Source organism: Protomyctophum bolini (assembly GCF_963924005.1).
Source record: "Protomyctophum bolini genome assembly, chromosome: 2".
Lineage (NCBI taxonomy): Eukaryota > Metazoa > Chordata > Actinopteri > Myctophiformes > Myctophidae > Protomyctophum > Protomyctophum bolini.
Window position 1 is genome coordinate 8,929,567 of NC_137863.1, and position 15,735 is coordinate 8,945,301.

Below are 15,735 nucleotides of genomic sequence, written 5' to 3' on the forward strand. Positions count from 1 at the left end.
CCTATGGGACAAAGTAAATGAAATGCGCGCGCGCGCACACACACACACACACACACACACACACACACACACACACACAACATTGGCGTTCTTCCGTGCTTCCACCCACGCACGCACGCACGCACATGCTCGTGCACATGCACATCGATAGATAGATAGATAGATAGATAGAAAGATAGATAGATAGATACTCCATCCTGGTGGGCTTGTTGAGGTTGACTTGACATGTGAAGACAGACAAATTAATGTTGTATAGTGCATACCAATAGTTGGGATGGTGGTGACCACCTCTCCCAGTTTGAGTTTGTACAGGATGGTCGTCTTTCCTGCTGCGTCCAAACCCACTAAAAAACATAAACAGCATTTATTATTATTAGTAGTAGTAGCCTATACAGTGTAACTTGAATGTAGGCTGTTGTTGCAGTTGCTCATTGGAAATAGCTGAAAATAAAATGTGTGTTGGTGACACACACTGCGACAAAACATAAATTAGACATTAGGCATTTAGCAAGTGCTTTTAACCAGAGCATCTAAAAGTGCAATGTCAGTCAGCAGAGTAAGTACTAAAGTAGAGTGCAAAAGACTACGTGAAAACAAAAATATGTGCTACAAAGTATAACCAGAGTAGCAAGTATGTCAAAGTATTGTTTATTAGTAGTAGTAGCCTAGTAATAGTGGTGGTGGTGGTGATGAGGTGAATGATATTGTTATTTCATTGTTTGTTATTATCACTCTATGGTTATTATGGTATACATACAAATTTACAATTTACAATTTACAAAGAAGAAGAGAGGGAAATGTGTGCTCTGCATGGCTATATATGACATATATGCAGTGATTGTTTTTATTGACATTTTGCACAGAATCAACAAATGTCAGTGTATGGAAAGGTATGGTAAACTCACCCATCAGAATCCTCATCATCTTCTTTCCCACCCAACGAGAGAAGATGTGTGAGAAGATGGCTCCCATTATCTTCACTGGATGCTCTGCTCGCTAAACAATAATCAACTAGCCTAAAGATCAATCAATATGCCGAACGTGTAAGTAACTCGTCTCTGATAATTGTTGGAACAGCAGCATTCAACACTTAAATCCACTTTTTTAACCAGCCTAGACAAATATCACCTCTCCAAATCAGCTTGTAGTATAGCAGTAGTAACAATAGTAGCTGTAATAATATAGGTATCCAAGTTATTGCGACCATAGGTCGGAGATTACTATGAAAACCTGCAAAACCTGTCACGCCTCATGACACACTCCATGATGAGTCACTGTTGACTCTGTATGGTTTAAAGAATAAAAGTAAAATCAAGACATCATTTCCACATATCTTGTCTTTAATTCGACACCCATTGACATAGTAAAATAATTATAGTACATCATTATATCTGGGCCACAATTTCATTTCACAATATTATGTACAAAATCATTATTAGTATTAGTAGAGTGGAATATGAGAATAGTCCTCCATATAAAATTCAAACCTGTTACAATAAGGAGGATTTTTACAAATATACAACTTAAGATGGTTGCTCAACAACCAGAAAATGTAACAGGTTTTACAACTGGTAGAATTTACCCCAAAATGTTTTCAAATGAATGAGACAGATCAGAACAATCTGAAATGTGATGGTTTCAACCATGAAATGATCAGAAAATGTTTTCTCTGAAGTAAATTAAACAAATGGTGAGAACACCAGAAACCTTTGCTATAAACGTTTCATTTAATTTACAATGTAATTGTCACTTGTACTTTTTTGTATTTTAACTATTAACGTATTGCTCTCAGTACTTAGTAATATAAGAGTCCAAAACTAGTTTTGCTGAGTGGGTCTTTGTGAGGTAATGTTTGTTCACATTTCTCTTTTTTCTTTTCTTTTTTCACTCCAGCTCTGTGACTTTAAAAGTTCAATATTATTTTTGTCATTTGACATTAAACTGCTGTGCTTTCTTGTCTCAAGGCAAGTGTCATCACACAAAGGCGCACAAGGGTATGGTCATTGTTTAAGGTTCCATGAGGTTTTCCAGATGATGACACATACCGCCCTTTAAGCTTGTGGTCCTCAATCCATATATTGACAAACATGCTTGCTCCACAGTCTATGCATGAAGAGGGAAAAGGCATTGCAGTCTTTGGTTGAGTTGCGATTTTTTTTTGTAGTGTTCTCTGTAATGCTTCATTTATACTCCATGTCACTCAGCAAAAAAAGTACATCTACAATTTTCGGTATGTGACACCGCCGGACAACAGAGTATAAATCAGGCTTAAGGCACCGCCATCTTATGAAGCCAGCCCATCATAATATAATAATGCATTGCTTTCTGTGCTACCTGCAGCAGTGGTCACCAAATGTGTGACATGGATGACCAAAGGATATGCAGCTATTTATTCTAAGCAAAACCACACTTGACCACTATTCAACTATCTATTTAAAAATGTTCAAATTGTAAAAAGCAAAACATTTAATAAAACAATGTTTTTAAAGTGACATTCCCAAAATTAGGTGGACCAGCAGCGGTCATCAGCCATTATCAACACCATTCAATGCAGCCAGTTTGGACATTTCCCAGGGGCGTACTCGTGGTAGGCAGTATGTGGAAATGTCCATACTGGCGGAATGGAATGGTCTTGATAAGAACATACTGGTGATTATAGGTTAACATTGGAAGCGGGTGGGTGGACAGGGTTAAAGTGGTGGTTTACATTTACACAGTTTGATTCTAAACATCTAACTAGCTGTAAGTTAGACTACCTTGAAGGCAAAACAAAAAAAATAATCTATGGACTGCGTTAGCATCTTTTTAACCCATTCTGACCGGGCACCCATTTTGGTGTTGGCATCATGTTATGCTTTAGCTATTGAAAAATAGCAGATCTACAAGCTCATAGCGCGCCACCGAGTGGCGCGCTACGAGCTTGTAGGTCTGCTATTTTTGAAAAATTCGAAGAACGACTGACATTTTTAGAATCTGATCTCAGGTCAGAATGGGTTAATCAGACCAGTGTGTGTCGAGTGGAAACCTCGTATGAATCTGATCTCAGGTCAGAATGGGTTAATGGGAGGGCACTGCTCATTTGAATTCTGTATAATCAAGCAGTCACTCTCCCTCCCCTCCTCTCCATTCTGTTCTACTTTACTCTAAGAATTCTGTTCGTAGAACCAGTGCGTCATTATGGGAACTTATTTTACCAGTCCATATATCAGAAAAGCCAAATAAAAATAAAATACGATGCTAACAAAGCCCAATACCATTAACTCCCGGGGTAGGCCAGTGTTTATAGATTGCAGTAAAACAAATGATCAAATAAATGATTTAGATTTTGAAGGATGTTTTCAGTGGTCAAATACATTCATCCCTTTAGGATGGATGAAAACACAACGGTGGAAGCTATCAATATTGTTAATAAAAGATTCTATATAAGAATCCTAACATTTTGTATGTTAGCTTTTTTTTTCCTTAATAGTACCAGTGATCTTGTGTAAGTGGAGTTATATAGAAAACAGTACAGACAGCATATCATTTGGTTAAATGTGTACACTCTCCGAGTTACAAAAGGATAAATTAACATACCGGTAGGCTACAGGAGTTTACTGTGCACTGTAGTGTAGGTCCCTCATCATTCATTGATTCTACATTAGTACACTATATCGCCACTGCAGTCAATTCATAGTTGAACACTACTCAGAGTAGATCAGCAGTCAGTCTTGGGACAATAAAATAAGACAAGCTATTGGAAATCACAAGTTAACTGAACATTTCCAAGACATTATTTCCAACATTTTCCGTATCCGTTCCGTTATTGCCAGTTGAGATGGGATACAGTAAGTAATCACCCGACCTACATGCCAGGATCTGTTTGGCTCCTGAGAACAGCTGCAGGATATCAGCCAATAGAATAGCTACAAACTTCTCACAGAGTAAAATACGTCATGAACGTTAATTGAAAAGGTGATATTGCCAGGTTACTAGGTAGAACTGGTGATTAAGCACCTCTTGGTCCAGACATTCAACAAAAGGTTTGAGTTTCATGTGTGAGTTAGCTGAAATAATGTTGCCGGTGGTTGTCGGCGTACAATTTACGCGTAGTGTGCAGGTGCAGGTGTGGTAAAGTGCACTTCCTATTAAAGAAAACCAAACTTAATAATTTAAACCAGGTCCACTGAGTTGAGTTGAGCTGGACTGGAGCTGCCCTCTTCTTGTCAATTTCAACGTAAAAACATAAATAATAATTGAAAAAAATAAGAAAAACTTAAGAAGTGTCAGCACCAAGGGGTCTACTTGGGTGGCTAACAACTAAAATGTGGAACTAAAATGTGGTAGTCCATGGAGACACATGGACCTCTGCTGGTCTAGGGTAAGATACCAGTCTTTATCTCCTACACCTTCTCTCTCTCTCACACACACACCTTTATTACTGTATCTCACTTACCGTTTCCCTCTCAGCTCTCGTTCAGTCTGTCTCAGTAAAGACAAAATACAAAAGGTGATTAAACAGTCCATTTTCCTTTGAAACCTTGGTTTGAACCATGATTAAAATGCCATGGTATATCCGTGTCAACAGATCTGTCACCTGATTATTATTGACAAAGACAGATGTCCCACTGTCAGTAGCCCTGGTGTAAAGTTATTAATGATAAGCCGACGATAGGCTCCATCCACATGACAACCACCTAACAGTGCATTCTGTCGCCGAGTCTACATCACACTGGAGAAGAGAGCCTGACCGTGACGCTGTGGGTTATCCCGGGATCCGGTTTGGAGACACATCACCAAAACGTGGAGCCAAATTGAGCCGCCTGTTGAGAATACATTTCATCTCATGATGCGTGGACTGGACACACAGTAAATTCAGACCCCATGAACCATCAAAGGAATGCTGGTCTACATTAAGGGGGTCTGGGGTTCAGGGGTCAGGGTGTGGGCGGTTTGTGCAGAATGCCCTGCAGGTCCTCAGGTAAAGCCTGGATGACAGCCTGGATGTGAGCCTGCAGCTTCACTAGTGTCCCTGGTTGCACCGGGAGCTGGTCCCTCTCGGCCTGGCTCTGGAGACACAACACAGTAACACTCATATTAACATTTGATTCCATTGGGTTCCCGATCTGTTTATATTCTGTTGTGTCTCCAACTCTCCATTGGGTTTCTGACAGTGTTTTACTGGTGTTTCTGTTTTGCGTATAATGCAGACACACATACTGACCAGTTTGTCTTTGAGTTTCAGCACCAGGTCCACAGTCTCTACTTCTGTATGTATCTGTACCCTCTGCTGTAAGTCCTGCACAACACACACACACACACACACACACACACACACACACACTATTCAAACTCTGTACATGAATCCGGCTGTCTTCTTAGGATTAGGGTTTACTGATGTGCACACAGATCTGGTCTGTATGCGTCACACTTGAGGAAATAAAATAATCTCCATCTGGCTGGTTTTATAGGGTGGGGTTCTGAGAGGTTTCCCACTGCTGAGAACAGGATTGCATCATAAAACTGTCTTCCTTTCAGTGAGTAGAGAAATTATATTCTTAATTGTTACTACAGTTTTAAACTTCACACTTACTAACAGTATATGGCAAATACATAGTTCCTGGTTAGAGCATTAGAAATAACTTGCCGATTGCTCTGGACCAGAGCCATCTTCTTCTCATCCCTCTCTTCCCCTCCATTCCTCCTGCAACCCTCACTTCTCCATCATTCCTATTTCTTCCTCTATCCCTCCCTCACCAGCCATCTTCTCCCACTCACTCTTCCTCCCTCCCTCTACCTCTCCATCAGATTCTCTCTTTACTCCCCTTTTCTCATTTCTCCTTCACCCCTCTCTCTTCCCATCATCTATGTCACTTGTCTTGTCTCTTCCTCATCTGTCCATCTTCCACTCATCCCTTCCCCATCGTCTCATTCATCTCTCCTCACCTCTTCACAGAGTGCCTCCAGATGCAACGCCTCTAATTTTTGAGTCATTTCTCTCCGTCTGTTTCTGAACCAGCCATCAAAGTTAGGAGACTTCAGGAACTGCCTGCGCACGCACACAGGTACACGCGCACACACACAAAACATAAGATCACAATACTTTTGTTCTTCAAAAATAGCACCGTTTATCTTTTTACTTGGTATGATGTGCACAAACATATGTAGAGTGTTTGTGTGTACCTGTACAGTCCTATCCAGTCTCCCTTCAGTCTAGATGTGAGTTGCGGTCCAGCTTTCTCCAGAGACTTTATGAAGTCATCCTGTCTGAAGGATCTGATTTGAGGAGGACTCTTCCATGGACAGATACTCTTCTGGAGGGGCATCAGACTGGCTACATACCGCTCCTAAACACACACACACACACACACACACACACAAAGTCAGTGGAAAATCCAAGCCTTGCCATGAAGAAAGGGGGGCATTATCAGGCACAGGGAGAATCTAACAGGGAAGGATCAAGCCTCAAGTTGTCCATTTAATTTAACCCATCCTACCCCGCTACAAAGTTACCATTATTTACAACCGAAACCAGTGACAGAAAGACACCAAGTAATGCACGACATTTGTAGCTGGTATAAAATCTAGAATCCAAGTTGAGCTGGCTTCAACTAAGCTACAAAACGACCATAGCAGCACCTTTGCGGCTATGGTCAGAACAAGCAGAGAGCGACAAGAACAATGACTAATGATAGACATCTTTACTTATAGTAATCATCCTGGTTAACATAGCGAGCCAACACTGCCTGGTAAGGTAGATATATCTATGTAGCAGTGCTTATTTGTTACAAATGTGGTAGCCCCAATTGAAACCTGAAATGTCATGCGCAATTATTCATATTTTTTAATCTTTATGGTCCCAAAGGTTTGACTCATACAACTCTGGGCCATTCAGTCCAACCGCTCTCTGTTGCTCATTTGGCCCAGGTTGAACGGTCAGTGTTTTGTTCTACCACCACAAGATGGCATCATGGCACAATGACACCGCAGGATGTTAAATGTTTTTTGGTGAGATATTTGCAAAGTAAATTTACATATGCCTGGAATTTGTTATCTGCATTTACCCATCCAACTATTGGGAGATGGAGAACGTCCTGTAACCTACTTGTTTGAGAAAGGTATTTTTAATAGTCAATATTTTATTATGAATAATTGAACTTTTTCTTTATTGTATACAAAAGGAATGATTGCAATCAGTGTTTCTTGACAGAACCCTAAAAATGTTATCCTAAAATGATCCCATTCGATCATTACTGATGAATGATTCTGTTCAAAATCAACATTTTGGACACAAAAGCTCATGATTAGGAAAATAAAAAGTTGGTAAATTTGAGTGAAAGGGGTATCAGTTTGTCTTCTGTATCGTTCACCAATTATTTATTTATAGCATGGCATTTACCCAATACCAGCTTCAGGGACAGTACACCCAGAATCTGAAGCCAGTTTATTGGTCAAGTCTGGGGAAGTGGGGTTAAAACTTTGTGTGAGATCTTTCAATGGTTGTTACCAGTGGGATGATGAAGCTTTGAGTCAGTTCCAGGAAGTAACGTCTGAGAATTGCATTCTGGGCTGCTGAGGGCCTCTTCTGCTGCATACCCTGAGAAATAAAAAATGTATACTTTATAAATACAGTAAAAATAAAACTATTAACTACAATGATCAAATACAACCTCAACAGAGGTGATACAAAAGCATTTACCAGGTACTTTTGCCCAATGAAACATAATAAGGGTGAGAAAAGTTGGGTTAAGCCAGTACCTAGTCCTAAATCCATCCAGTATTTTGAGTGTAGAGTTAAATTGTACCTTCTGAAGCTGTTTGATAATTTCCTCATCTTTGTTCAGGAAGGGCTTGTACGCAGTGTACACACCTAGAGTCACACACACACACACACACACACAGAAAACTGTGGGGTCAGTATTTGGTACTGGCCAAAGACATATATTATTAGAGCAACCAGGAAGGAAAGAGACAGATAGAAAACCATCAGTTGAGAGTGATACCTGGTTTAGAGTCGAGAGTCTTCAAGTTTTTAAGTTTCTTGACTTTCATCTGCTTCGTCATCTCTCCTGACAGACAGGTAGATGCAGATAGACAGGGAGACAGACCGATAGAAGACAGAACATAGATTTAACTCCAACTAGTAACGAATGACAACTTCTACAATATTACAAATATTATTGTATTACTACCATTATTATTACTACTTATATACATAATACAACTACTGTACTATTACTGATAATAACAAAAATCTACCCATTTGTGCCATGTCTCCATTGCGCATGATGTGTGGCCAATGCTGGAGGGTTTTAGCAAAGAACGGATTGGTCACTCCTAGAATAACAGATGGACTGACAGACAGAAAGAGAGAGCGAATGAACAAAGGAGAAAAGGAGAGAATGAGGGAGCAAGAGAGGAAATGAAGAAATATACACGTATATTTATTGTTCAAAAACATAATTTCTAATGGAATTTATAATCTGATTAAGTAAGGCGTGTATGTGGGTTACTTACGGTGCCTGCGTTCTGGTTGTATATTCTTTAAACTCACTATCATGGATGGTGAAGTACGGTCTGAAATCACTGCAGTACTTCAGAGGAGAGATACAGCTGTGCACACACACACACACACACAGACACAGACACACAGACACACACACACACACACACACACACACACACACACACACACACACACACACACACACACACACACACACACACACACACACACACACACACACAGTATTGCTTGGTGGATAGAATTACAGACAGTCACATCTGAAGCTAGGCTATATATGTCTATATGTCTCTGGTCCAACCTGGACTATCTCCATCTTTGTCCCTGCACTGGAATTGTGTTGCTTGTTCACAATTGCTGATGAAGGTTTGTCCCTTTCCTCAAGTTGCTCTGAGTGAGCTGAGCACATCATCTCTTTTTTCTTATATCTCTGGTGCAACCTGGATTAACTGTGTCTGGTTCTGACCACACCCCCTCCTGCTCACCTGACCAATGCCAGCACAGTATCTGAGGACTCTGCCGGTGATGGCGCCATGACGACAAGTGCTTCCCCTAGCAACACGAGCTCCCACAACATCTGGATATGGAAGAAGACTGGACAAAAACATCTGCACACAAACGGAACATGACAGCATGTGATGTATGTCTCTTGGTAACCTTTATGAAAATGAATGAATTTCCAGTAATGATAAGACACTACAGAATGGAATTTTAGAATGAAGACATCATTATCCACAATTGTTATACATCTGGTGTTGTTTTACTGTGCTAGAATCCAAAGATAGTTTTGGTTGTCATGGCAGTCACAACCTCAACAGGCTGTAAACAGAAGCACTGATTGCAGTACCACTGTCAGACTGCAGAGGGTAGCAAACAACTAAAGTTATAATGGATCCAATCCAACACTACAGATGTCATTACTACTACTACTACTACTACAACTGTATTTTATAAAACACTCTCTTGTGTCAGGTGAACAAACACCTCTTGTGAGAAAGATCAGGGTCCAACCTGGCCAGCATTTATTAAAACAGCATATTGGAGAGTTGTAATTAACAGATCTCACCTGAACAGGTCAACCTCATGGATGGTAGGAAGGACGATAGACACCAAGCTATCAGTCTGGAAGAGGAGAGGTCATTGATAAATAACTTTAACAATATCTGTGTGTGTGTGTGTGTGTGTGTGTGTGTGTGTGTGTGTGTGTGTGTGTGTGTGCTAAATGTAAATTGTGTGTGTGTCAAATATTTATTTATATGGACATGTATATATGGACATTTATATGTGTGCAATGCATGCACGTGTGTTGTAATCACCTGTGAAGACTGGACAAGTTGTGAAGTTCCTGGTTTGTCGTAACAGGTTGGGGTTCGAATCTGCGAATACAAAAGCCAACACCTGACATCAACCATCAGTAACGCACCGATAAGTACTACTCCCTACTACTACTACTACTACTACGCACACACAGTAACCCTCTTTGTGGTTCAGCGGTGTATCTCAGATAATATCAAGTGTGAGAGTGCATGATCGAGGGCGCGAGTGTGACTGTTACCTTGATGACTATGCCCATTATGGGAAGGGTTAGGACACGACCAGGATGGGGCGTTGGCCAACGGTCAATGTCGTTACATGCTGTCAATCAAAAGCCACAACAACCAATCAGCAACAAGCTAAACCACCCAATTCATAGTACATACCAATAGATTTACATGTATTAGACAGACAGACAGGAAACGAGACAGAAGGGAAGACAGACATACAGGTAGAAAGGTAGAACCAAGGCAGAAGTAGATAAGAGATTCAGACAGACTGGCTTCCACACACACATGCGCGCGCACACACAAACACACACACACACACACACACACACACACACACACTGACACTGACCAGCCTCTAGACAGGGTTCGAGCTTCTCAAAGTATTCTGGAGCCATGATCTTCAACAGACAGTGGAAGAACGTCACATAGGGCAACCGACTTATCAACACCAGAGACTAAGAGAGATGGAGAGAGGAGAGAGATGGAACCACACTAGTTAATAAGGTTCAGTGGTTCAACAGAGCATTATTATTCATAATAATATTTAACGTTTAAGGCTGTTTGTAAATTACAAGTATTACATCATCATACAAACCTTTTGGAAGTATCCTCTTTTCAGAGTCTTGTCTCTCACTTGACGAAAATACACATAGCCATAGTAATGGCCCTGGTCTCTCTGGAACGAACACACAATCGATTAATTTATCTTAAATAAGGCTTGGGTAGGACTCCGGCTCATTTATGTTCTCTATTTTCAGTGTAAATATACCTGCTAGCTTGTCAGAAATCATTCATTTCTCACAACCCATACAGCAACCACTTGTAGCCAGGGGGAGGGCTGTCTTACTGAGACAACATATAGTCCAGGAAGTAAGTGAGCCCAGTGTCCATGACATCAGAGACACTGGGCTCACTGCTCAAATCTAAAACCACATATTACACACATAAAGACCCCCAGGAAAATGTTCTAAATCTTCTAAACGTCATTAACATTTATTTATTTTTGCAAAAAGGGTGGTGTTTCACTTTAATTTCTCCCAATGTGCAGGTTGGTTGCCTTGAATGGATGCTACTGTCGGAGTAGTGCCTGAAAGTACCCAAGCTTTTCTTGGCAAAGAGGCCAGAGGGGTGGATCAAACTAGCACTGGAAACGGACGCCGGCTCCATATTGGTTCACCAACCTATGTGCCCGCCTCCCCTGGGTGTGTGAATGGGCGGCGGTAACATTGTGTGCATTGTGTGTTGTGTGCGTCCGTGTGCTGACCTTCAGACAGACGGGTGCGTCTCTATCGGTTGTTTCTAGGAAGCAGCCCAGAGACGACTTCCTGTTGGAACCCTGGCGGAAACGGAAGCAGAACTGCGTGTCTCCCAGGCAACCTGGAACACACCATCACCACGGAAACATAAGGATACATAATACAACCTGGAACACACCATCACCTCGGAAACACAGTGAACACACCATCACCACGGAAACATGGATAGGATACATAAAAACAGTGAACAACAAACAGAGTAATGCGAGTTTATTTACCACATGAACACTTATGTAATACTAACAATTGTGTGTGTGTGTGTGTGTGTGTGTGTGTGTGTGTGTGTGTGTGTGTGTGTGTGTGTGTGTGTGTGTGTGTGTGTGTGTAAGTAAACAAGGTCAAGAGGGCTGGATCAAGGGTTCCCTTCAACATAATGCTATGTCCAAACAGGAAGAGGAAGCCGAGGAAACAGGCAACAGCGGCTGAGTCATCACTCATCAATCAGCCCTCACCTCAATGTGACCTGGACATTTCCACAACAATTCACACAAATGCTCTGTCTCTCATACACACACAGTGATGTAAATAGCTTTTCAATGTAATGAATGAGTCCCGGGATGCAGGAATGGTCATTTAGATGAGTCCCAGGGACATTTTATGAGTCATTTTTTGCCATTTTTACAAATTGCAGCATTTAACTCCCATTTCATTTTATATGGTTATAATCTGGTTATATTCATGTAGAAAATAGAAGAAGAAATGATTATTATAACTACAGCTAGCAAAATAAACTAGAATAAAAAAAACAGTACAGTAGTACATCCCGTGGATGCAGAGGTCGTCATTGCATCCCTTAACTATAAACTATTAATCTTTATACACACACCCCCCCCCCCCCCCCCTGTTGTGGTGAAAGTGATACCGTAGCAGTATGCGTCTGCGAGTGTGTGCATATTTATGAGACGTTGTATGCTATCTAGCTGTACTTATGACTTTTGTGTTTGTGTGTCAGTGAGGTGTGTGTGTGTGTGTGTGTGTGTGTGTGTGTGTGTGTGTGTGTGTGTGCAAGAAGAAAGCAAGATAAGAATATAAAGAAACACCTCACAGCATTCTCATTCTCACACTCACAAAACTGACTTGTATCACTGATGTAAACAGACAGGGTGTGACATATCAGCTAATAGAGAGAAAGAGAGAGTTTGTGTAACATACATATGCACTCTTATTAAGGTATGTCCAGAGTCTCAGAACAAAGTATATTTAATCTTTCTAGTCACTTGAATCCCTTTCACTTTGGTCACTGGGTGTTGTGACGGGATACAAGTTTGCATGTTCAACTACATGAAGGAGTGTAACTTGAAGAAGCTGTAGCTTGCATGGACTCTCACCGGATGGCTCTGTGTGATCTCACGAGACCAGCTGTTGTGCCCATGGTCTCAGGACAACTCACAAGGGAGATTATATTTGTTAAAATCTTAATTTTTACAGTTGATTATTCTTTTCTTTTTAATATTCAAATATGGAGTATTCATTTACAGCCCTAGTAAGGGATCCAGAGCATCATGAGAAGAGGTACTCACAATGCAGATTTAATTAGTTACTTTGAACCTTGAATTACCACCGCTGAAGTGCCCTTGAGCAAGGCATTGAATCCCTACCATGAAATGTTCTATGAGCATGGCCTGGCTGTAAACAAGTTCTTGAGCATAGTCCAGTTACCCTGGGTAAATATAGTAACTTTGCTTTTGCTTTGCTTTGCTAATCAATATCAATATCAGATTTCCTAATATCCGTCTCCTACACTGGCTCCTGACCTACACTGTCTCCCTTTCAGCTTAAGTTTCCTACAGTGTCTTTCCTGTGATGTCAGCATTCGTACTGTCCGAGTCTCCTACACTGTATGCCTCTCAGTGTTAATACTGCATCGCCCACCCAACAGTATGGGACATTTTTACATTCAAGTTTTTTAACCTGGGAATTTCCCAGAGTATATTTTGTCAGTGTTCCTTGTATTTCTTTTTTTTTTTACCTTGCTTGTCTGGTTACATTTGGTAAAAGAAGTTTGAGTTACACTTTTAGTTCACAGAACACACCTGACAAAAGACCATCGATATTAAATATTGATGATGTGATAGTTAAATAGAATTGTTTAAAAGCGATGTATATTGCAATGCATATGTATGTGACTTTGTTATAGTCCGAAGGTACATTATGTAAGGAGATGTAGTTGGTTGGGTGTTTTAATATGGCCCCCTTTGAAAACAAGTTTGGACACCCCTGCCCTGGCCTACATGGTCTCCCTCTCAGCATTGCGTCTGTCTCCATCTTCTACTACACTAATAATCGCCCTATCAATTTTCCTATAGTTTCTCTCCTGACTCTCCTAAAGGGCTACCATCGTTCACGACTACTACAGATTACTAGTAGTACAGACTGGCAGTCCAGTAAAGTCGGGAGATCAGTCGGTTGGAAGGTGTGAAAATAAAGTTGCTGAATGCACATGAGAGCCGACACCAACAGACGGCTACTATGGTGCTAAAAATAGCCTATGGCTTGATGTATTTTTCAACAACAAGCCTGCTGCTAGCCAACCTCGGTCTAAAGCCAAGCCTGGTCGTCTATCGACACTTCCCTACAACTTGTGACCTTTGTAATGCAATAATGAAGAAATAAAAGAGCTTCAATGGTGTAGTAGTAACACATATAAAAGTGAAGGTTAAATAAGACACTCACCTGAATTAGAGTCAGGAAAGGACAGATAGCAGATACTCGTTTTCTGGAAAGAAAGTAACAAGTTGTTACAATATTCTTAACAAACACACAACACATCTAGATACAATGCAACATAACCTAGCTGTCTGAGCACTATTATCCAAATTGTATTACAGCGTCATAACTCAGTGCAGGACTTTGGTTCAAAACCAGTTTTAAATGCTTTTTTTAGTGCTTTATAAATAAAGTGGATTGGATATATTATTTTGTAGCATTGAATGCATAGTCAGAAGCAAAGCAAACATGCATTGCACACAGATAAGCCACCAAAGTAGCATTGTTCCAGTGAATCCAGTCGGTCAACTCACCTCTTTCTCTGACAGTTTCGAATGATGTGGATAGATAACCTATAAAACACAACAGTAGGCTATATGTTTATCACTGGAACTCTGCAAGCCTACAATATAACTACAGCTGAGCTAGTTTCTGGAATGACAACAGATCGATAGGGAACTAGGACTTGAAATGACCCCAGACCATCCAAAACACAAGACAAAGAAAAGTGTTATGACACCCATAGTAGTGGTGAGACACGTCAACATCAGTTTAGAATTCCCTCGGTTTTGCTTCGACCTGTATTTGACGTTGCGATAACTAAGCATCTTGATTAAACGTGAACAAAAACACATTTTCAATGATAACTATTTTTGCCTATTCACTTAGTGAATGTAGCAGGCGGTGGTGGTCACAGCCACAGGTTTGTACTTTGTAGCAAGCACCAGCTGTGGATGAAAAACAAAAACACACACCAGCACAGAAAGCAGCAGCTGTGAGTAGAAAAACTGTTGTTCTACTCCAATACAATATCTCTAAACTAGTGCACAACTACTAGACCAGTTATTCAGTATTGTAACATTGGTCTATTTCTACCTCTCCCAGATGTAAGTTCACACTGGCTTTGTGTGTCATTTAAAAGCGCTGCATCAGAGTTTATGTGGTTGGAACAGTTACCTCCACAGCCTGGCCCAGCTCCAGGTCGAAGCCGACCACACAGATACAGTGTACCCATGCAGAGAAGCGGTCCCAGGGCAAGAAGACGGGCTCCTCGGGCTCGTCGTCTCCTCCACCGGGCCCGCCCGGTAACGTTATCTCCTCGGCCGGGGAGATGCTGCTGCTCCCCGCGTCGTCCTGCTCGTCTGTTAGGTCCTCTGGCTCCTCTACTTGTTCAACAAGTTCCTCTGGGCCCTGCAGAGCCATGGCGACCCCACTAAAACAGCCTTTGACTAGAACTTTCAGCCGTTCTGTCCGAATGCGCGGCGTTGTATTGGTAGTTCGACGCCAGTGTTTTGAACAATGTAGGTAGATTATGTGGACTGTGCTGTGGAGACGCTGTTTGGGGTTAGCAGGTTTAGGTTAGCTGCGCTAGCACAGCAGCCAGTGAGAACGTCCTTACGCAATACGCAGTGACGGTACGAGGCGTGATGATGGCGTAATGACGTAATGATTCTCGTGTGTGCGTGTGTGTGTGTGTGTGTGCGTGTGTGTGTGTGTGTGTGTGTGTGTGTGTGTGTGTGTGTGTGTGTGTGTGTGTGTGTGTGTGTGTGTGTGTGTGTGCTTGCGTGCGTGTGTGTTGGAAAGTATTTCCACCATCAAATTAGTTTGAATGAAAATGTGGCAATATATTTGAATTGCATATAGCATCACAATTCACAAATAACAT

At 41.2% G+C, this 15,735-nt stretch overlaps 1 protein-coding gene across 1 annotated transcript; it reads right to left on the minus strand.

Moving 5' to 3' along the window:
- Positions 1–1,330: 1,330 nt before the first annotated feature.
- Positions 1,331–15,452, minus strand: dennd6a (DENN/MADD domain containing 6A). Its single transcript, XM_080780569.1, has 19 exons — positions 15,027–15,452; positions 14,384–14,422; positions 14,037–14,079; positions 11,312–11,424; positions 10,643–10,723; positions 10,397–10,502; positions 10,059–10,138; positions 9,820–9,879; positions 9,570–9,625; positions 8,989–9,111; positions 8,497–8,592; positions 8,239–8,333; positions 7,983–8,048; positions 7,785–7,849; positions 7,487–7,576; positions 6,163–6,326; positions 5,926–6,028; positions 5,204–5,278; positions 1,331–5,048 (listed from the first exon to the last, which is right to left on the minus strand). The coding sequence occupies exons 1-19, from the start codon at positions 15,270–15,272 to the stop codon at positions 4,917–4,919; spliced, it is 1,833 nt and encodes a 610-aa protein (XP_080636695.1). The 5' UTR covers positions 15,273–15,452; the 3' UTR covers positions 1,331–4,916.
- Positions 15,453–15,735: the final 283 nt, after the last annotated feature.